The 23,055-nt window shown below is 55.7% G+C and overlaps 1 protein-coding gene across 2 annotated transcripts in view; it reads right to left on the reverse strand.

Annotated features, from left to right (window-relative positions):
• Positions 1–23,055, reverse strand: part of OSBP2 (oxysterol binding protein 2) — a 177,194-nt gene that overhangs the window by 20,241 nt on the left and 133,898 nt on the right. For both annotated transcript variants that reach the window (XM_043559251.1, XM_043559250.1), the window contains exon 3: positions 12,421–12,677. In XM_043559251.1, coding sequence (XP_043415186.1) covers positions 12,421–12,677 — 257 coding nt within the window. The remainder of the gene's footprint in view (positions 1–12,420; positions 12,678–23,055) is intronic.

The raw sequence follows: 23,055 nt of genomic DNA on the forward strand, positions 1-23,055 counted from the left end.
AAGGAAAGCCACATTCTGCTGTACTTCCTGGTTTAGAGAGGTGAAGACTTGTCTGGCAGAGGAGCTGAGACTGGACCTTTCCCCAAGGTTGCCTCCAAGTCTGTACCACATAACTCTGCCTTTAAGTGAGGTTCCCCCTTCAAACTTGTGGCCTACATTCACATCCAGATTCTTTTCAGCTTCCAAGGTTCATAGTGGTTCTACCACACTCTTATGAAGCAGGGGTTGGGCATTCTGCCCCTGTCATCCCAGCAGAGAGGAGGGCGCTGGGCTCAGCTGTCCCTGGAGGGCATTGAGGTCCGAGCCAGCAGCCTCTGGATTTGTCCCTTCTGGACTCCTTCAATGCAGTAGGAAGGGACATATATATCCTCAGCCCGACCTGCGTCACTGGTCTCTGGCCACCACTCCCCAGCTCTCCCTTCCCACTCTTGTTGCACCAGCCACAGGGCTCCACACACATTACATGCTGTCTGACCCTGAGGGTTAGAGTCACGCTTTTCCGGAGGGACAGAGGTACACAGCCCCGCGTCTGTGACACAGGGACAATGTGGCACTATCTTGAGGGCAGTCGGGAGGAACCATGGAGGTCCTGTGCAGTGACTGGCCAAGTAGCACGCCACAGACACTCCCTCGGGGACACCACAGGCATCAGCACCTGCCTACTGGCTACCCAACTGCTGCTCAGACCTCTCCCACGTCTCCCCCAGGAAAGGCTCCTGTGCCAGCTCAGTCAGGTTCCCCCAGACACTCCTACTCCCACTCCCCAATCTCACGTCTGCAAATTAGCTTCTCTAGTGACTGTGCTGGTTTCTCTTGGTCCCGCAGAACCCCCAAACTCAGCAGCGGCTCCGCACATTTGCTGGGTGAGGGAACACCCTCCTAGGGATGGGTGTCGGGGCCTCTCAGGAGAATGGGGAGGGACAGCGCCTCACCAGAGGGGGCAAGCTCCTGTGGGGAAGGGTCCCAGCCTGGGACCCAGAGGGCTGGCTGCCCAGCAGGCCCCAGCAGGCATCTCACTCCTCAAGCCCACCCCCTTGTGCCTTCCTGTCTCTCTCATCTCCCCTCCCAGCACCCATGTGGAGTGGGCTGGGCCAGGCTTCCTCCCCATACCCCCTCATCCCCACACACCATTCTAAAGATGTGATGGGGGCCCAAGGGAACCAGCAAAGTATAATGAAAAAGGCTTGTTATCAGGAGTGGGAAGGCCTGGGTTCCTGCACAAGCCACTCTGCCCCTCTGAGCCTGTGTCCTGTGATGCAGAACAGTAATACCGGACAGATCCTGTGCTCTCAGTTTCCCTGTCCAGCTTTGCCCAGGAAAATCCTTGAGGTAGGAGGAGTGGGATCATCCCCAATTAACAAATGAGGAAACTGAGGCTCAGTTTCCAGCAGCTGCCCTGCAAGGCTCTGGGGAGGAGGTGTATTCAGTCCACCTCAGATTCAGGGGCTTCCCCACCCTCCCCAGAATGTTCCTGCCTGGCCATACCTAAGCCACTGTAACCGGCTTCTCCAGAAGGGGCAGGGATTTATACTGGCAGGTGACCTGGCACAGGGTGGGGCGGGAATTAAATCCTTACAAATTTAACAGGGTCTGGAGACAGGAGAGGCTGCACCCAGGGCAGCCGCAGATCCGGGGCTATTTTGAGTTTGCAAATTAAGGATCTATGAGGTTCCCCCACTGGTGTGGAGCTGCATTCATTGTCTGTCATGCAATTTGGGGATGAGGCCACGCCTGACTGGCCTGTGACTTGGAGCCAAGCTTTCACCACCCAGGGTCCCACAAGGCTTCAGTCCTTGTCCTGGGTCCCTGCTCCTCCCTCACCACTGCAGGCCTCAGGCCACATGGCTACCCATTCCAAAGGCCAAAGTAGAAGGCACCTCTTTGCTGGGTCTGCACCAGTGAGTATAAGAAGTAGTGGTAGAGGGTGCGGGGCGGGGTATCCCCTGGAATCCTATGAAATGGGTGGGTAGGGACCCCCCCCACCCCATTCCAAAGATGGTGAAACCGAGGCTCCGAGGTCCCACAACCAAGAGGTAGCAGACCAAGACCCAGAACCCAGGTCCTCACCCCAGAGTTCAGTCCACCCTGAGCCGTTACTCCCTTGAGACTCCTGTCCCACATCCTGCTTGTCTCCCCACAGCCCTAAGCTCAGCCACGGTGTCCAGTCAAGCTAGTCTCAGTTCCTGCCACCTGTTTGCTGATCAAGTAAGGAGTCCTAACACTGCAGGGGTGCCGGCCGACTCTGCCGCTGGCCCTGGAAGCTTGTTAGGCCCTGCTGAGCCGGGTGCACCGTGCATGTCAGAAGGAGGCCCAGTGCTGCTGGAGGAGGAGCACCCTTGTTTCCCTGGGTGGGCATAGGCATGGGGCACACCGCTCCAGGAAAGCCCCTTGCCGGGTCCCCTGTCCCGAGACTGAGGCCCAGGGAGAAGGGGCTGCCCAAGGGACAGGCAGGATGGGCCCCAGAGCCATGCTTCCCCCATAGAGCCAGGCCTGCATGTCTTGGGGTGAGGGTACAGAGGCCCAGGCTGTGCCGCACACACGGCCTTTTTATGGGCAAGACACACAATGGGTGCCTCAAGGTTTTCTGGGTTCTTCTCGGTCTGTGGGTGCTCTGCCCCGTGGCATGTTGCCTGTCCCCCTTCCCCAGATTGGCCTGGCAGCGGCACCACGCCCCTGACCTCCACCCTTGCCCTCCACCAGCACCACTCCTTCATACCTGCCACCGTCACTCCCCGGTAGCCCTCTATAGTTCCTGTCGCCATCTCTCTGTCACTGGGCTTTGACACTGATGGGCACTTTGATATCATGTAACTGATGGCATTTAAAACAAGACTGGTAAAAGAGCCACAAACCACAGTATAAAACAGTAGCCAGAGGTCATGGTAACTACCTCCCACAAATCCACGTCGGAGGACTCTATGTGGCCTTTGGGCTTTCTGGCTACAAAAGCAAAGAGGGAGAGATGATCATAGTGCAGAGATGAATTAGACTCCCTATCTCCCACCCCTGATGTTCTGATGTTCACGAACTCAAAATGCTTTGGAAGCTACCATCTTTTCTTCCAAGAGAAAATGGAATGTTTGGTGTATTTTGTGCAATAGCTGACAGTCTCTTACAGACCTGGCCTCCTATCCTCTCCAGACTCACCCCCCGGAGCCCCATCCTTCCCCACTCACATGTGGCCCATCAGACTCCTAGCTCATCTGCAATAAATGAAATGCCCCGGTCACTGTACGGGCTGTGGGGAGTTCATCCACCCCTTCCACCCTGATGTGCCTACCTGGTGTCCATCCTCAACTCCCAAGGTTTCCTCTGCCGCTGCCCACCTTCTCCAGGCCCCATCCCAGCCACGCCGTGGAGGGAGGCAGGTGCTGGCCTGGCCCAGCTGCCCTGGAATGCTGAGCTGGTCTGTGCACTGTGCATTCACTAAGCTGGATTAGGCCTGGGGCCTGCTGGGGGGCCGGCTGGGGGCAGCTTCCAGGGCCCAGGGAGGGGCCTGGCTTACCCACACCCTGAACATGGTCACATTTCCTCTCTGCCACAACTCTCAGAGAGCTCGGGCCCAGCTTTAAGAGCGGTGCCCTAGGCCACCACGAAGCCCCCTCCCACACCGTACATGCTCTTAAATGAAGCAAGGGACGAGAAATGGACAGAACAAGGAGGCTGGCCTCTTGGGCCGTGGTGTCCTCATGGGAAAAATAGAGGGCTGAACCCCAAGACTCCTACAAAGTTCCTGATTCCATGGCCCATTGGGTAATTGCCCTCTGGGTGGAAACAAGGTTCCAGTCTCCAAGCCCTGCCCCTTCCTCCTACCCTCAGGGCTGTCGAGAGGGTGCCTGAGATGAAGAGGTGCGGGGTCCTGCAGGCAATGCAGTTCTACCTCTGTGTGGAGGGTGGGGAGCCTGCTGAGCTGCCCCAAAGCAGAGTGAGAACCAAAAAGCCCAGGACAGAAAAGGCAGCCTCCCAAACTGGGGCTAGCTCTGCTCAGCAACAGGCTGGGGGGCCGGTAGACCATTCCTTCCCACGAGGGGCTCTGCCTTCTCAGAAGCCTCGCCTTGGTGAAGGGGGCTGTGAGGCCTGCCCACCTGAGCCGTGTGAGCTCCAAGGGGAGCTGCTGCCGGTCCTCCTGACAGGGATCCGGGGGGATGGACGCCGTGTCTCTGAGCTAGAAACCTTTGTCCAGCTGTGGCCAGGAGGAAGGAGGACAAACTCTAATCGCTTTTGTCGTCCCTAATCCTAATCCTGACAACGATCTCACTGCTCCCCAAATATGGGCGGGTGAGCAGGGCGTGGGGTCAGCCAGCCTGGGCCCTGTGCCTGTCCTGCCTGTGGCCCCAGGCAGCCCCTCAAGCTCTCAGAAGGGTCTGCAGAGCCGAGACCCTGCTTAAGCCTGGCCCCTGTGCAGTCACTGCCCTCCTAGATATGGGCTTGAGGAAGGAGCCAGGGGACTGCTGGACGCTGAGGCAGGTGGCCCTTGGGCTCATGGAGGAGGTGGGGAGATGGGGCAAATGCCCAGAAGTTCTAGGCTGAGTGGGTTCCTTGGGTTGACAGGGGCCAGCTTGGTGACTGGCTCTGTATCTAGCCACCAGCGCACAGCAAATTCTGGTAACCATGGATGCAGGGAGGACAGGAGAAAGGGCCGCATTTCCACCTGCAGTCAGCCAGGACCTGCCAGATGTCTGACTGCCATGTCTGGCCTGCAGGCACCCTCAGGCTTTGGGGCTCCCAGGTATCTGCCCCCCATGCTGCTGGGGCTGAGGCTGCCCACCCACCATCTACCCCACCATACTGGTCCTCACATGGCCAGCATGACTGTAGTCTTGCCTCTAACTGGCCTGTCATCATAAAAGTAGCAAACAGGAGGAAGTCGTGCAGACTCACAGTCTCTCTGAGCCACTCTGCATGTCCAGAAGCTCACACCTGGGGACACACTGAGGTCAACAACATCCCCCCTCCACCCTCGGCCTCCCACCAAGAAGCAGTAGGCTGTCCTCAGTACACACATCCTAAAGGCAGGTAGGGGAAATGTCGAGGTTCACGCTAGGCCTGCACGGCTCAGAGGCTACTATAGCAGGAGACACACAGCCATCTCAGGCCTCCAAGACCAAGAGTGGGGACCTCTGGAGCCAGGACAGTAGTGCTGGGCTAACCTGGGGCTTGGGGGTAGAGTCCCCCTGGGTTAGGACCAGCCAAAATGCCATGCTGGGTGTTCAGCACTGTCCTGGCCCCTGGAAACCAAGCCTCTCAGCGGGGGCTGGGCCAGCCACCTGCCTGTTCCCGCTCCTCATGCAGCACTCAGAATAGACCGTGCGACTCACACAGGGCCGAGCCCTTCCCAGACACCGAGGGGACAGTTATGGCTTCTCCTTGATGTGTCTCACTCATGGCATTGGGGAGGCAGCTTTTCACTTCAATTCAAACTTTAAAATAGTCCTTTCCACATTCAAAATAGTTTACCCCTTGCACACAGGAACCAGCACCATCTGGCCGTCAGTTTGCCAACCGATTTTAAACAGTTATGGAATCTATTTTTATTCATCTCCCCAGGCCTCAAATGAGCAAGCTGTCAGGAGCAGAATAGTGGTCAGCTGGACAGGAACCTGCCCACGGGCCCCAGAAGGACAAGGGAAGGCAGCTCCCCTCACCACTGCTCTGTTTGGGTGGGCGCAAGGACCCCTCTGTGGTCTCCAAACAAGGCTGAGAGAAGCCTCAGAGCATTTCCAGCACAAATAGTTCCGATCTGGGACTTTATTTCTGTGGTGCCCCAAATCTGAGTGCTCTGAGTTGCTGCATCTATATCTGCATACATCTCCCACCTGGCCCTACTTGCCCACCTGTCCCCGTCTGCCCCCACCTGTCCCTGCCTGCCCTGCAGTTTGCTCTTACAGCTCCCTTCAACTGGAGTTGGGGGCCCACTCCCTCCCAGTCTGGATGTGCTGAGTGCCTCCCTCCACAGGCTCTCCTGCGTCCCTGCCGTCAGGATCCACACCGTCATCCTGCTCAGCCAGCTCTCTGGCAGGCATCAAAGGGTGTCCCTCGTGAGCCTCTTCCTTCCTCGGTAAACTGAGAGCCCAAGAGTGTGCTGTCTCGTCAGGCCCTTTGAGGTAGGCCTGATGGGTAACCATCTTCTGTTGGTCAGTACCACTTCCTGTCCCCATTGGGCACTTTTGGTCTTTGGTCTCCCGTGGGGCTCACCCACTGCCCGGCTCTGCTCACTCGCTGGCTGCACAAAACTTGTTTCTGGGAAAGGCCCTCCTGCATCCTACCTGAATCCATGGGACTGACCACTGAGTCCATGTCTAGCATTGTGAGGGTGGAGGTGGGGGTCAGACAGCAAGGGCCACCCATTCCTCTAGTGGCCCATGCCCATACCTTGCAGTTCCCTGAGAGCCCTGATCTCTCCCTTCACATCTGATCTGCTGGCCCTACCGTCAACACACAAAGCAGCCGGGCTAGCCACGCCAGCTCCTCGCTGCCCCCTCCAGTCTAAGCCACCACCCCACCACAGGGGACAACAGGGGCCTGCTAAAGGGGCTCTAAGCACCTGCCCCTGCCTTGCCTGTAGCTCATTCTCCAAGCAGCAGGGGGCTCTTGCTAAAATGTGAGTCAGATCATAGTCCTTGACTGTGGGCTCATTCAGAGTGGAAAGCACAGTGTTCTCCATGAGCGCACAAAGTCTCCTGTGAGTGGCTCTGTCTCCCCAGGCCTCTCCTCCATGATGGCCAGCACTCACCCCGGCCTCCCGTTGCTCCAGACCTGCCTGAAAACCCAGAACTGGCTCTTTCCCCACCTCCTTCCAGGTTCTGCTCCCCTCCCCTCCAGCCAATCAGTGCCCGGGACCTCCCACCCCACCCCACCCGCCCATTCTGTTTCCTCTGAAGATCTTTTCGCCTCTGACATGCCCTATCAACTGCATGGTTACATCTTCCCAAGAGGATACAGTTTCTATGAGGCTGGGCTTTGTTTCCTGTGTGCCCAGGGCCTAGACCAGGGCCTGACTGGATCACGGAGGGATCACGGAGGGCCTCTTGTGCCTCAGTGTCCACCAGCAGCTGCACATTGCCCTGTTGCAAAGTGCTCAGTGGGTGCGAGTCAGGCTGACCTGAACTCATAGCTCCTAAGGGCCATGGGGTGGTCACGTGGTTGGAGGAGCCAAGTCCTGGGCCCCAACAAGAGTCACGAACTCTGAGGAGCTTCTCACAACTCAAGGGTGGGGGCTGTGTCAGGAGCAGTCTGCCTTGCTTGGGGGCAGCTTCCGCACTGCGAGGGCCCGGAGGAGCAGCCAATAGGGAACAGAGGCTGCCAGCCCACCAAGGGGGCTCAGCACTGGAGGAAGTTGACACCAGCACCTGCCACACAGCCCTCAGTGCCTTCTAATTGGACTGTGGCTGCCACGGCCCAGAGAAGGAGCTGTGAGCTGGTGGCATGAGGAGGTTCCCAGGGCTCAATGGCAGGGAAGTGGGCCGCATGCAAGTCACAGAAACACCACTTCCCCAGACAGGCTCCATTGTCTGGGACCTGCAGATAGAGCCTGCTTCCACAGGCCGGGGGAGGGGAGACTGGCACTCGCATCACTCCAGGCTGGCTCCCTGGAGGGTCTCTTCTGCAGGGGGCAGGGGCCATGAGGCTGGAATGCAGGGCTCAAGGGCAACCCATGGGAAGCCCAGGTCACCCAGGAAAGCCCAGGTATGCTGGGCCTGGAGACAGGTGATGTACTTCAGCCCTTGTGCACAGACCCCACAGCCAGCACTGGGGACTTCCCAGGGGCCAATGGCTGTGACTCCAAGTGCTCATGTAATAGCCAGGCCTGCCACTCTTGGGCAAAATGACTGTTCTGGGCCTTAGGGTGGCACCTGAATAGTACAAATGACGCTGACGACAAGGAAGCCATGATGACACCAACCTCAGTGGCCACTGTGAGGAGCAAAGTACTGGGAAGAAACTGGGGCAGGCTGCCACCTTCCTGAAGGCCCGCCCTACAAGCCAGGACACTCTGCTTTACAGCAAAGATAAATTTACAGGAAAAGAGAACGAAACTGGAGTTTATTCTTTTCACTTTATGGAAACTAACTCCCAAAGCATGAGCTACTAATATGTATTAATTCAATCATTTTCCACCTTAAACCCTGTGACCAGCTCAATGCTAGTACACCAGGCACATCTTGGTTCCCAAGAGGGATGCTGTACAACAGGTGCACTGAGGTTCAAGACTCCTCCATCTAAGAACCAAAGTCATTTAACAGTGCTGTGAGGCTCCTCTGATGGCAGGCTAATCCAGTTACCCAAACAGTCATCCATGCTGGGGGCTGCTGAGCTGCCTTTGATCAGACTCACAAAATCCCCCACCAGGGAGTTCTGCCAGGAAGACGCCATGCCACCGCGGCTCCTGCATTCTCACTACCTGCTTGCTCTCAGTCATTCACTGAGGCTCCTGGACTCCGGGCACTGTGCTGGATGGGGAAGGTCCGGGGCTTCTGACAGGATGCCCAGCCCAGCAGGAGGATGGGCAAGACGCTGCAGCACAAAAGTCCGTCAGATGCTGTGGCCCCACAGACAGATGTGGCCACTATTCACACTTCCCTTCCCTGCCTGTGAGTGACTTTCCTCACATGTACAGGCCCCACTCTGTGGCCACTACATTTGCAGGATGTGCCCTGGCACCCAGGATGTATAATTAGCACCCAAGGGTCACTCTCTTGGTGGGCTGTGGTCAGCTGGGCTTGAGCTCACCTTCCGGCCGACCGTGAACCTCCCCAGCCCTTTGCCAGGCCTTCTACACACTTGGCCTTCAAAAGTGGGCACGTGAGCTGCTATCCCTGCAGCTCCTTGAGAAGGTTGCACCCACATGTGACAGGGTGTCACTATGTGAGTCCTCTGGACTGTGAGCTCTGGGGGTAGGGCGGAGTCCCTGCCTGGCCCAAGCCCTGGGAAGGCTCAGTGGGAAGCTGCTCAGGTCTGGGTTCAATTCCCAACAGGCAGGACTTTCCTAACTGCATGAGCCATGTGGTCACGGCTTCACTAGGTGATAAGAAGAGTGGAAGGGGTTGCCCTGAGTTCACTGCTGTGCTGCGGGCCAATCTCTGAGTCCTAGCAACCAAACCACAAGTAGAGGGAGGGAGGCTGGGGCTAAGTATAGCCCTCCTGTGAAAAACGCAGTTAGTTATGAATTAATTTCATAAAGCACTGTTCCTATTTCTCTGTGACCAGGCTGGGTCATTTCTCTGAAAGGTGGAGTGACAACGGTGGCATGGGGCAGTGACACATGGTTCTGCCTGCCAAGGGCTGGGTGCAGGGCCTACTTTCTGACTGACCTTGTTCAAGTGGGGAAATGGAACAAGAATGGCTTTTTAAATGGTGAACAGCAGGCAAACATGAGATGTTGCTACTTAGAATTTCTTTTCTGACACGACACCCACTTTGGTTGGAACATCACATATTAGGTGTTCCCACTGGGCTACTGTTGGGGACACAGGTGACTTGAGATCTGGGGGCACAGGGATGCCTGGGTGGCTCAGTCGGTTAAGTGTCCGACTTGGGCTCAGGTCATGATCTCCTGATGTGTGGGTTTGAGCCACACGTCAGGGTCTGGGCTGACAGCTCAGAGCTTGCAGCCTGCTACGGATCCTGTGTCTCCCTCTCTTTCTGCTCCTCCCCCACTCACATTCTGTCTCTATCTCTCTCAAAAATAAACATTAAAAAAAAAAAGATCTGGGGGCACAAAGCCTGGTGAGGGGGAGATGTAAAGTAACAGGGGAAACTCTGCACAGTGGGCTCAGTGAGGCACAGCAGTGCCCCTAGGTTCCAGGGGGTTCAAGCCAGAGGAATGGCTTTCCTGACAGGAAGCTTGGAAAGTCTTCTGGCCATGGTAACATCCATGTGGGGTTCTGAAGGATGAAAAGGGATCTACCAGGCATCTAAAGGGTGGAGAAATGTCTAGAAGGTACAGCATAGGCAAAGGCACAAAGAGGTGGAACACTGTGATACTGTTCAACCTTCCTGATCCAGAAACTTCCTCTGTGTGTCCTGTTCCCTCAAACACTTACAGAAAGGGCCATGCTTGACTCGAGGTGAGTCTCACTGCGCCTGGGAGCAACGGCACAGGAATGGGCTGTGTCACTAACCACAGTTCCTGGGGTCTTAGGAATTGTCCAGGGAGCGCTCTCTCCACCCTGCTAGGAGCTATGCTTGTGATATCAGTACCCTTTCCCAAATTTGAAAGAGATTTAATTGTCCCTCTGACTTTTCTCCTGAAGGCTGAACAAGTCCAGATTCCTGGCCACTTTGGGGAAAAGTGAAGGCGACACAGCTGATCCCTCTCTATGTGGGAAGGGAATTTAGACATTTGGTGTCTGACAACCGTGTAAACTGCGCTCCCAGAGCTGACTCGGTTCCTGCCAGGTGAGGCAGGAAGCATCAGGAAGGGTCCCCAGTAGAAACATGGGCCTCTGTACCAGCCTGGGCTATTAGCACAGCCTGCTGGGGCCAACACCACACTTCTGTGTGCACCCCCCACAATGGAGGTAGATGGGAGAGGTCCTCACATCAGCTTCATGCTAGCAGGTGGGCAGACCCCAGCCAAGAGTACGGCTCTTGGTCACTTGGGTCGACTTTCCTGGTGCCAGAACTGCAGTCTTCTGCAATCAACCCTAGGGGCTTGCTTCCCATCAAACAATTCATTATGCACTTATATGGCAAACTGTTTTTATGGCTTCCTAAATACAGACAAGTCTCTGATGCCTGATAAAAGATTGCTATTAAAGACGTCAGTTGAGAAGTTCATTATCTGGGAAAAGCCAAAACTGCTTACTCAAGACAAAGCGGCTTCACTCTCAGGAGGCGGAGAGGCAGAGCCAGGGAAGCCTCACGTGAGGATGGCTTCTAGGATGGACGGGAAATACAAATGTACCATCGTGTCATTAAATGCTTAATATCTGTGCCTGTCACTGGAAGAAGTGCGATGACCCAGACCCGTAGAGTCTGGGGGCTCTAAGGAGGCCAGTTGGCCGAGAGGGTTAACACAGGAAGATGACAGTATGACCAATGATGGGATTAACCCGCAGGGTGGCAGCACGGCTGTGACCCAGCAGCCTCTCAGCAAGCACCAAATACCCCTGAACGCTGTGGACAAAGGTCTGCACTTGTTGAGCTCAGGGAGCCAAGCACTGTGGATGCTGTGCCTGGGAAGAGGGGCTCACGTCCTCAGCCCCAGGCCCCAGGGTACAGATTCCTAAGGCTTCCTCCTGCACCAGGGGTGGCTCCAGTGGCAGGGTGGGTGTGGGTGGTGGATGTGGTCTACTCGCCCCAAATGGACTGCCCATTGTCCCAGTGAATCAGGCTCGGGGCAAGTCTCTGATGCCCCGGGGTCTCTTTTGCCCAGGGGTCTTGGCCTGCAGTGGGCTCCAGCCTCTACCTTCCCACACTGCCCTGGATGTACAGCCTAGTCCCAACTCCTGACCCTGCTCTGGTATGAACCCCTTGATTTGGAGGCTGGATCCCCCATTTGGCGCTTGCTGGGCACCAGTACTGTCCATTGTCTGTGGCCAGCCTGATGGTCTGCCTAAACCACCTTCTCTGGACATGGGCCGCCTCCTCTGAGGTGGCCTCCATTTCTCCACATCTCCCCTTTCTGGTCCCTTTGCCAACATGCCACCCTGGTCCTGATGTGTTCCTCCTGGGGGCCGTCCCTGGGAGGAGGCTATTGCAGTGAGACCTGTGTCTGCATGGCAGAGGCCTAGAAGAGCATACACATCTCAGGGAAAAACTTACCAGGCAGAAGGGAGAAGGTCCCAGAAGCACAGTTAAGCATTATATTCTCTGCCACTATGAAAAGACCCTCCCAGCTCCCAGTCACAGCAATGTGGTTTCTAGAAACCCATGGAAAGCAATGACCCCCAAGGCTGTGCCTCTTAATTTACAGACCGTGGCTACTCATTTGGCTACTATCAGGTTGGTATGACCCATGATGGCAGGTTCATCTTTAAGCTCTTCTGGCTAAAGGAACCCCCAATGCCCGTCTTCTACCCGCGTACATGCCCCTGTGGTTACTGGGTCCTGATCCTGTTACATCTGAGTGGTGAACTAGGGGAAAGAGCAGTAGCAGTTGTTGTGGGTCAACGTGGCAGCTGTGTCCCTAATGTGTGGGCAGAGCCACCTGCTCAACTCGGGCCCTGGGCTTCCTCAGCTAGGCCCGAATCACCTGCAAGCCTCGAGATTCCAACCCCCACTCTGGTTTCCACCAGACAATCACAAAGAACACAGGAGGGAGCCAGCTTTGGGAAATGACCTGAAGCCACCAAGAAACGGAGTCAGGGTTTGTCAAGCACCCCGGCCGCCCACTCAGGGACTGTGGTGCTGGTGTCGGGGAGCCGCTTCCCTTCTGGGGAGCCCTGGGCCAAGGCAGTGATGCCAGTGGGCACTTACATTGATCATAGCATTTGAGGTGATGCGGAAGAGGGTGGCCCGTTCGTTCACAGCCTTCAGCTTCTCACTGCTCTCGTATGGGATTTTGAGGCTGTCCAGCTCACTCAGCGAGCGCTGGAGGGCGGCACCGTGCTTGGCGATGAGGTCATTGCACGTGCTGAGGTCGTCCAACTTCAAGGAGAGACTCTTGATGGTGCTGTGTAGCTCGCTCTTGTCAGCTGGAGAGGCAGTCTCGTCGTCTTCGTCCCCAGAGTCATCTGTGGAAGGAAAACGAGTCACCATGGTTATTAACCGACCAGCACAGCACCAAGGGGCCTACATGGCCTGGGCCCAGGAGGAAGGAGCAGATAGAGCCACTCAAAAGAGTGCACTGGATGGTGCCAGCTCCTGCTCCTGGCCAGGCTTCCAGGGTAGGCACAGGCCCTCCTGAGTCAGGGGGAGGGGATGCAAGGGGAGACCAGCTCGATGGACGAGGCCCGGCTTGCACTTTGGGGGAGAAGGCCTGCAGGCACCCGCCTGCATGTGGGGCACCAGTCCCCTAAGCTGCACCTTATAGGCCAGGGTGGACTGTGCTGGGTAGAGAGGTGGGGGCTGTTGTGAGGAGCAGCTCTCATTGCAGACCAGGGACCCCGGATGAAGGCAGGCTCCTTTCCCTACATCACAGGCTCAGCCTAAACTGACCCACACTTTCCTGCCGGCCTCACTTTGCTCTCTGCCCATGCCCAGCCATGCCCAGCTGCCCCCTGTTCCCTGCGACACTTGAGTGCTCATGCTCGGGGCCTGTGTCTTTACAGCCTGAAACCTCCTCACACCTCCCCTACCTTCTCAGAGGTCTCACCCCTACCCAGCCCCAGCTCAATGCCACCCTATCTTCAAAGCCTGCCTGAAGACCCCCCAGGCCGTACTCCCCTGCCCTGTTTCTGCCCCATGTCATCTTCCCACAGGCTCCACCCAACTCCCCTGCAGTAGCCGGGCCCCTCTCATTTATCAAATGTCTTTCTGTCCAGACGCTGGCTGTAGCATCTCCATGGCCTTGTCAGGTGAGGGACTATACCACCCCCCAGGGACAGACAGGTAGCTGAGGACCAGAGAGGTGAAGTCATGCCCCAGGCCATCCAGCTAGTCTGTCTGCCTTTACAGCTACCTTCTTCATGCCAGGCTGCTGGGGCCTCTGTGAGTGGGCCAGGCTGGTGCCCACTCTCCTCTGTGCCAACCCCTCTCACCTCTCACAAAGCTGCCCAGGTGCCCTTCCTGGGAGTCCGGGGTGCCTTGGAGTCCAGCCCACTGCCAGCCCTGGCTGTGTCCAAAGGGAGGCGGGGCTATGGGGACCCCGAGGGGGTGCACTGCAGTGGGTGGGGTAGGTGGGCAGCTCGCCTGGCTCCCGCTGCTGCTTTAACAGACTGCACGGGACAATAAAGAACCCAGAACCTGTAACTCCCAGGGGTTTCTGAAATGTCTTTCTTCAGAAATAATCAGCACAAAACTTTTTTTTTTTTTTTTTGTAAAGGAAATCTGTAACCCAAGATACAAAATTAAAAAAAAAAGTATACTGTGACAGAATAGAGTTCTTCCCATGGCAGGCAGGGTGCGTGGGGGTGGCCACGGCTGAGTTACTGCTCTGAGCATGCCCTAAGCTGGTGGCAGTGCCAGGACAGCCAGCAGCGTGGGGCCTGGGTGGGTTGGAGGCTGGGGGTGCAGTGTCCACTGCAACCCTGTCCCTGCTGGTCATGGGGGCTAGCGGCCAGCATCCAGGCTTGGGGCAGAGAGGGCTCTCCCTCTGCCCACCACAGCCAGCCCAACTACAGTGCAGAAATGACCCAGTGTCAGGAGACCACAAGTGCTGGGTCAGTGTCTGGGCCCCTCGCTTGATCAGTGTGAATGCTGAGCCTCATGGTGGTCAGCAGACAGTGAGAAATGAGAAAACGCAGGTTCTGAGACACGAAGCCACCAGTTTAGAGCCCTGCTGTCAAGGGGGCAGAGCCGTTTCTGAATCCAGGTCTGTCTGGCTTAGAGCCTGGTCTCTCAGTTACAATGCAATCTCCTGTCACCTTTCCAGGTTCAACATGTCCAAAAACCAGATTGGTCAGCCACCGACCTGTCAGAACAGCTGAAGTTGTACGCTGGGAGGGGTGTGTGGGGACACGCTGGCTGCGGGTCAGCCTGAACGGGACCCTCTGTGCTCTAAGCAAGAACTGATGAGAGGCATGACTAGGCTACTTCTGAGCATCTGTCTGTGTGGTGGGCAGAGGTGGGTAACCACACCTCTACTTAACTCGTTGTTATGCAGTACACCTTAGTAAGCAGCTCTTAGGGTCCAAGTTCAGGTCCAGTGGCCGGGGACACAAGGATGTACTTGTTCTGCTCCCAAGCTGTGAGCTGTGTTGTTCGGGCAGGGATGGGAAGATTCTTGGGTCAGCGGTTACTGACCAGCACAATGTGTTCTATGGGGATGGGCAAGGAGAGTCTCTCCCAGAGGGACAGTGAGATCAGGAGAATGAGGGAGGGAGGGCGGGTGTGTGGGCGGGGCAAGAGGGAGGGAGGGAGTGGGTGAGTGACGGAATGAATGATCTTGGGCTTTTCACGAGGCCCATCCACGATTCTCAGTGGCATGCATGGAGGTAGCAGGTCACACACACCAGTGTAGTGTCTGGAGAGAGGCATGAGCAGCAGGAGTGAGGCACTGAGGAATTGACTGGAGAGGGGGGATGGTAAAGGGCCTCTGGCACAGCTAAGGAGCCTGGGCCTTCATCCCTTGGCAAGAGGGAGAGTGTGGGCATTTAAATAGAGGTCCCTGGGAAAGATGAGATGGGTGGTAAGTGGCAGGATGAGCAGACTGAAGGGCCAGAGTAGCCACAGGAGGCCAGCGGTTGGAAAGAACAGGACCCCTGAGCCCAGCCCAGATGTGCTGACGGCAGCACCCACCCAGAACCCACCGAGCCCCAAGGCCATGACCATCTAGTGATGGCCGCACTCCCAGGCAGTGCCCGTCCCCAGCCAGTCCTCTAAGAGGAGCAGGTAGATGTCACTCAGAAGCTGATGTGCGGCCCAGCCTCTCGCTTTCCCACAGGGTCATGGCTGTTCAGACACATTCCTGAGCATAGTGCTGTGAACCCCCACCCAAGCCTGGGTGCAAGCAGAGCTGAACCAGGAAAGGGACTCTGCCTCTAAAATGATGAACCCTGGGGCACCTGGGTGGCTCAGTCAATTAGGCGTTTGACTTCGGCTTAGGTCATGATCTCACAGTTCATAGGTTTGAGCCCCTACGAGGGGGCTTTGTGCTGATAGCTCAGATTCTGCTTCTGCTTCTGTCTCCCTCTCTCTCTGTCCCTCCCTGTTTGAATTCTGTCCCTTTCTCTCTCAAAAATAAACATTAAAAGAATTTTTTTTAAAATGATGAACCCTGACCATGCTGAGTCCCCAGGTCTCAATTTGGGGTCAGGGGTCCTTGCAATGAGCAGACTCACACTGGAAAGAGATATGAAACTCATTATTAGAGATGTAAATAAAACTAATGTGATACTAGTCAAATTATAAAAAAGAATGAATGGTGCTGGATTAGCTTAGGCTTTCTGAAGGATAAACTGGCAGATACCCGTCAAGAGTTCTGAAAATGGCTCTTCAGCTTCTCCCTTTCAAGTTTTTTTTTTTTTTTGAGAGAGAGAAACAGTAGGGGAGAGGCAGAGAGGAGGCAGAGAGAGAGTGAGAGAGAGAGAGAGAGAGAGAGAGAGAGAGAAAATCCTAAGCAGTCTCCATGCTGTCAGTGCAGAGTTGGACATGGGGCTTAATTCCATGAACCATGGAAATCATGACCTGAGCTGAGATCAAGGGTTGGACACTTAACTGATTGAGCCACCCAGATGCCCCCCGCTTCTTCCTTTGATGGGGACACTCTATTGGTGGGGATTTGGTCCAAAGGAAGGCAGACACTTGTATGCACAAGGTTGTTCAGGCCTATGGCTCTCAAGTTTATGGTCTTGGACTCTCACGCTTTTTATGACCCCACGTATCCCCTCTGTTCAGTCCCCATCTCCACAAAACAGCAAACACGAAACCATCCACAAATGTAAAATCCTATAGAAATTTTGCAGTTTTGTATATTAATACAAGAACAGCAGGAACTGAAATCTAGGGCCAAGTCAAAGCCATGCTCCTGGGCACAGAGGGCCCCCTTGCCTGCCTCAAAGCCCACGTGAAGGCCAGGATTTAGTACGCTGAGCAGTTCTTGGGGGTGGGGGCTGCCAGGTTGTCCTGGGGTGGTATAAAAATGAGGTGGTCAGAGTGAACAGGCATGAATGCTGCTTTGTGTGGCTGTCTTCCTTCTCTGAGCCTTGGGATCCTCGGGTGGACAGCAAAGACACCAACACCCACCTCACAGGTCTGGGATGCAACTGAGTGTCAGGTGGGCCACATCAGGTGGGATTATCCCCAGCGACAGCAGCAGCCACACCGAGGGGATTTCTGTGCACCTGGCCTGGGAAACGAGATGCAACGTTCAGAGAAGCACACCCTGGTTTTCATGTGGTGGCTGAACCCAACGCCCCTCCATGACCTTCTAGAAAATGCTGGTCCTTTAAATGGAGGTCTACCTGAGCACTGGGAGGGTGAAATGTTTTATCAGCCAGGACCCGGTGCCGACCCGGGCTCGGCCCCAGCCGAGTTTCAGTGGAGACTGGGAAGGAGCCAGTGGATCCCTAGCAGGTGGTGTCTCTGCATAAGGCCCAGGGGTTAAGCCAGGAGTGGGGGACTGGGGGTGGGAGAGCTGCACTGCTGAAGTGCTGAGGCAGGGAGGGAGGCCAGCGGGGCAGGGATGTGGCCCCAGGCTCAGAGCTGTGGTGGCACCTTCTAGGGCTTCTCAGGGCCGCTGCGGAGAGCATCAGAAAATATCCTACTTTTCTGGGCCCCTCCTCAGCTGTTGCTTTGTCTCCATTCAGAACAACTGGTAGAGCTTCTGGGGAGGCAGACTCTGACCCTCAGATAAAGGACAAGTGTCTAATGGTGAGGGTGGCCCAACAGGACAAGAGGAGGTGATGGAGGAGCATGGCTCCTAGCCTTCCCTGTCTCTTCCATTCACTTCTCTCGTTTTCTTCACAGTTGCTGTTAGCTGATACAAGCATGGCAAGAGCATTCTGGCAGCCTCTTAGGCTGTCGGGTGACACAGGATGGTTGTGGCATGGCCAGGATAAACCCAAGAAGGCAGACTGGTCCACGAACTCCCTCCAGAGCATGGATGCTTTTCGGTTGTGCCCATTGCCTCCAGGCCATGCCTTTGCTTTCAGATGGGACAACTGAGGCCCAGAAGGAGAGAGATGCTTGGTCAAGGTCAGACGCTGGAGCAGCAGCAATGGCAGCTGTAATTTGCTTTGACTGAGCCCCCAGTCTGTCAGATACGGCCTAGACCTTGGGCAGACTCTTTCCAAGTGGCTAAGGTGCATTTGTTGAGGGCTCAGAGCCTGGGTTTTTGGGAAGATGATCCAGATACCTCTTCCAGGAGGGGAGTACATGGGGAGCACTGCTGCTATCAGAGCCTCCTCCCCAGGCGGTGGGAAGCTGGCCTCTGATCCCATGTCACGCACAAGCTGCTGATATCAGGAGCCCACAGCGCTGAGCGCGGGCACTCAGGTCTGCTGGGGCAGAGTGCTGGGGCTCACTTTTTCTCTCAGCACAGCCTGAGGGTGGGGGAAGATAGGAGAGGACAGGGGACTGCCTTTACTGGGCAGCAGGTGCGAGCAAAAGGGCCAGTGAAAGGACCCCGAAGTGCACATGGCACCTGCCCTTAGCTTGGTGAGGATCCTTCTGCCCATCCTTCCTGTCAAATCTCTATCCCTTCACAGGGCTCATCTTTCCCCTTCTCTCCATGCACTGTCATGCTGGCCCTGCAGTGCCCCTCACTGGCTGCCTCCGCCAAGCTCCCTGCAGTCAGTTGCTCTGTTTCACTCATTTGGCTTCTGGCTGGCTCTGCGCCTCGCTGGTGCCCTCCGGAAACGCTGCATGAGTTGCACTCAGACCCAGCTTGGGTCTCAGCAGCTCAGGAAGAAAGGTCTGGAAGAGGCAGCTTCCCGCAGCGATGAAGCAGCTGGATGAGATGGCAGCATCCTATCCTTGTACCCTTAGCACCCTCATTTTACAGGTGAGGAAACTGAGGCTCAGAGCAGGATGGATCCTATGCGAGTGGCAGAGTTGGGGTGTCACGTCCCCCCTGCCCTGTCATCATGGCCATTTTCCACCCCTCAGTGCTGGCCACACTGCGGGGATCTCTGTGCATCTGGCCTGGGAGATAAGCAGTAAGGCCAGGAGAGACACCCTGGCTTCTGGGAGACCATGCACTATCCTCTAGTCCCGGAGCGAGTGCCCACCCTCACCCTGCACAGTGATTTCTCTTTATTGCAGGACTAACGCATCTCATCTTGCCCTGCTCTTCCCAGCCGAGGTCATCTCATGCCCCCTCCGAAACTGTCAGGGTTTCCAGGAGGAGGACAGAGCCAGAGTGTCTGCACTGGGGGGGCCTGAGGACCCTGCCACCCTGTGCCCTCATCTCCGGGAGACGGCTGAGGCTCAGGGCAGGGGGTGTCTGGGCCAAGGCCACCAGAGTCAGGGCAGGAGCCCACATCCCCACACTGCTGGCCTCCAAGGACACAGTTCACAGAGGACAATGACCCCAGGGAACCTACCTTGAGGGGCAGTGATAGGGAGTACAGGAGAGCTGAAGGGGGAAAGATGAGGGCCTCTGGCAGGATGCAGGCAGCATGGGACTTCTGCATGGGCAATGCTCATGCCCTGCTTTGCAAAGGACTGGTTTCTCCCCTTCTGTGCCTCCCAGCAGGGATGCCAGGGCCATCTTGCTGAACTCCCACCTCGCTTCCCCAGGCCTTTGCTCTGTCTGTGTACGGCTGATCCCAGCACGCTAACACTCAGATCAAACCTTCACAGAAAAGCGACTAAGCAGGAATCCTGGTGAGTTGCATTGCCATCTAGAAACATCTAGAGATGTTTCAGAAGGCTGTGGCTTCTGAAACAAGGATGCTGGACATGGAAGATGGAGAAGCCGACTCTGCTCTTCATCTTCCCCAGAGAGGGCGCTGGGCCAAAGAGAACCTGCACCTTCTAGCAAAAACAACTTCTCAGTAACTGCTGAGGAGCTTGGCCTGACATTCCTCGGCCAGTGGCACTCCCAAGCCTCCTTCACTAAAGCAACAGAAGCAAATAGCAGCTCCAGACTATGAAACATGAAAGAACAACTGACCTGGCCTCCAAGGCAGACTCAGGACAAGGCACAGGCAGCTCTTGAGACAGCGAGGCCATGTAAAACAAATGTTCCAGCCTATTCTCAGACACCACCATTTCCAGAAAAGTACGGATTCCTAAAATACCCATCAGCTTTCACCAGCTACACACCAGAATGAACTTTTTGTTAGAAGAGAATAAATCCACAAAACTCAGGTTACCAGTGTTATAAGGCAGCAGTCACAACTTCTCTGTCCATCATGGCCAGGCCAGCAGAGTGTGGCAGTGGCCTCTCATCCACAGCAAGCTCTCTGAGTGTATGAGTTTCCAACCCTTAGTTGCTATACTAGCTTGGCTAGTGTTCCCTGACCCCCATCCCAAAATTCATGTCCTTCCTGGAACTTCAGAATGTAAAGTTACATTCCAGTTACAGAGGTAATTGGTTAAGATGAGGTCATACTGGAATAGGGTGGGTCCTTAATCTATGACTGATGTCCTTATAAGAGGAGGAGAAAAGACACAGAAATATACATGATAACAGAAACAGAGACCTAGGGGACGGATGTATTCACAAGCCAAAGATCTATGCCAACTGTTGTCGGCAACCCCAGAAGCTGAGAAAAGCCTGGAACAGGTTCTTAGGCCTTTGGAGAGCACGGCTGTGCCAACACCTTGATTTCAGACTTCTGGCATACAGAACTGTGCAAGAATAAACTTCTGTGGTTTTATGCCACCAGTTTGTGGTGATTTGTGATGGCGACCCTAGGACATGAAAAGGACAGCTTAAACGCTTATTCATTACCTTACAGTTGTTGAGGTCATAAGTTGTAAAATCAAGGTGTTTTAGGGCCCTGATATCAGCCCTAAAATCAGGGCTGAATTCCTCTGGAGGCTCCAGGGGAGACTCTGTTTCTGTGGCCTTTCTGGCTTGTAGAGGCTGCCCCTGTTCCTCAGCCTGTGGCCCCTGCCTCCATCCTCAAAGCCGAGAGAGTAGCATCTCTGCGACTCTCAGCCTCCTGCCTCCCTCGTATAAGGATGCTTGTGATTCTACTGAGCCAGGTGGATAATCCAGGAGAGTCTCCCTATCTCAACATTCTTAAATACATCTGCAAAGCCCCTCTGCCATGCACAGGTTCTGGAAACTAGGCCTTGGACATCTTTAGGGGCCACACCAAGTAGCTGTGGCTGAGCTGCACAGCAGGCCACATTCTCACCTGTCCTGCTTCATCATGTTTGATTTGCTGCCCTGGGGTGTGGTTCCTGGATGCTCTCTCATTAAATGTGGAGACCTCTACCTGGGCACAGAGGCCTCACAAATTCCTCTGTACCCCCTCAAAGCCTGGCACATATATCTTCCTGACCCAGGGAGGAGCTGGGTTCTGGGCCAGGCAGTCCTGCTTTGACCCCATGTGCTCTGGGTTAAGTGTGCTCATCCATATGCTTGGGGATATCAATACCTGCTCTGGAAAAGGATTTAAGCAGCCAGTGTGCAACCAGGGCAGAACTGGGAGTTACTGGTCTGTGGCCCACCAAGATCCCTGTCACCCTTATCAGTATAGCTCACTTTTGCACAGAACCAGTCTTGAGTTTACTTCAAATCGTAGAGGCTGGGAGCCATAGGGAGAGAGTCCCTGTATATTGGCTGTGCCCCCGCCCCTGCTCCCCACTCGGGCTCTCCTCAATGCCTTTAATAGCCAGCTCTGGCTGAGGAGCCTGCTGGGGACCCGCACCAGGGCTGGGACCCTCATTCACCCTCTTTCACTGGGGGGCCTCCTGGGAAGGATTGGGTTGCTATGGAAATAGTGCAGTGGAGCCAGGTAGGCTATTTTTAGAAGTAGAGCTTTTTTTTTTTCATCTTTGGAGGAAAATGGATCAGATTTCTGGGTGGGGAAGCCCTGTCAGGGGCAGCAAACACAAGCTTGGAACTAACAAAAGGCTGTGAAAGCTGGTTTGGAGAGGGCAGGGAGACATGGCGGGGACGCGGGAGTCACAGGCCCTGGGGCCACCCCATATTGTACTACCTCTTGCTTGTTTCTCTGGGAAGCCTGGCTTTGCCCTCACCTGCCCATGAACTCCTTGGGATCAAGGCATGAGATGGCCAGGGGACACCCCTCCCTTCACATGCTATGCTGGAGATGTGCTGGAGATGAGACCCTGGCTGCGAAGGGACCTCAGGACAGGCAAAGCCAAGGCCAGAGGGAGCCAAGCACACACCCCTCCCCCTCTGCACCTGCACCCAGCACTAGACTGGATGAGTTTTATGAGGAGGTGGTGCAGCGATGGGTCCTGACCACAGGGGAAGAGGACAGGTCTATGGGGGTGGAGGGACAAGCACAGAGGCCCCAGCAGGGTCCTGGGCAGGGAGGAACATTGAGGAACATTCAGAAGGCTCATCCATCTCTGGGTGCCAAAAAGGCAGGAACTCCCCGGCCCCCACGCCCAGGCCCAGCTTGGAGCAGCACCTGCCATTGCCCCTCTTTACTTCTCCTTCCCGGCTCTTCAGCTCACCCTGTGCCTCAGGTGGAGATCTCACAGCCTCGGTGTTTTTCCACTTTGGCCCCATTGCCTGGATTTCTTTCCCCCTCTACTCTGTCTGGCAGCTGGCTACTTCCCCGAGGCCCAGGACCCACGTTGTCTCAGTGTCTGTGTGTCCTTGCTCGCCCCAGGCTGGCCCCACTGGCCCTGTCCTGGCCTTCCACAGGGAGAGAGACCCTGCCCCTGTCACATGGCTGGAGCCCGCATTAGTGCAGCCTGGGCCCCACTGCGCCTGGGGCCTGAGACCCAACTTCCCAGCGGCAGCTGCCGGGCACTTACATCACCAGCAGGACTAACCCTGACCCAGTGGTGCCCCCTTGAGCCAGCAACACGGTTAATGGGGACAGGCACTGCTCCCTTTCCTCCCTCAGTGGCCACATCTCCCTGGGGCTCCCAGATGCCCCACCGGGAGGACTTTCATCCCCATCCTGAGCCAGAAGGACTCTGCGCAGGGAGCGCATCCTCGTAGTTTGCAGTCTGGCTGTGCAAAGACACACCCCACTGCAGGGCCTCTGAGGAGACACAAACAAAGCAGGTATCACTTTCAAGTGAGAACCGCGGGGGCACTGCACTCTTGGCAGAAAACAGCCATTTCCAAGCTGCAACGTTAGCGCCCTGAAAATTCAATTACAGCAGGTTTGGTGGCTTTTCTTTAGATTTCGGGAGGTTTGTTAAGCTGCCGGAATTTGATCGCAGAATCTAATCAGCTGGCTGCTGAGAACAGAAACAGGACTTGAGGCAGGTCTGCGGGATGTCAAGTGACTTCAGTGGGTCTGAGAATGAACAGCCTGGTTGCTCAGTGACTGCCTGCCCTGAGCTTCCATATGTTGTGTCGTTCCCACGTCCAGCACAGTACTCGGCAAGAATCACACCCAAAGA

Source organism: Prionailurus bengalensis, chromosome D3 (genome assembly GCF_016509475.1).
Source record: "Prionailurus bengalensis isolate Pbe53 chromosome D3, Fcat_Pben_1.1_paternal_pri, whole genome shotgun sequence".
Classification (NCBI taxonomy): domain Eukaryota; kingdom Metazoa; phylum Chordata; class Mammalia; order Carnivora; family Felidae; genus Prionailurus; species Prionailurus bengalensis.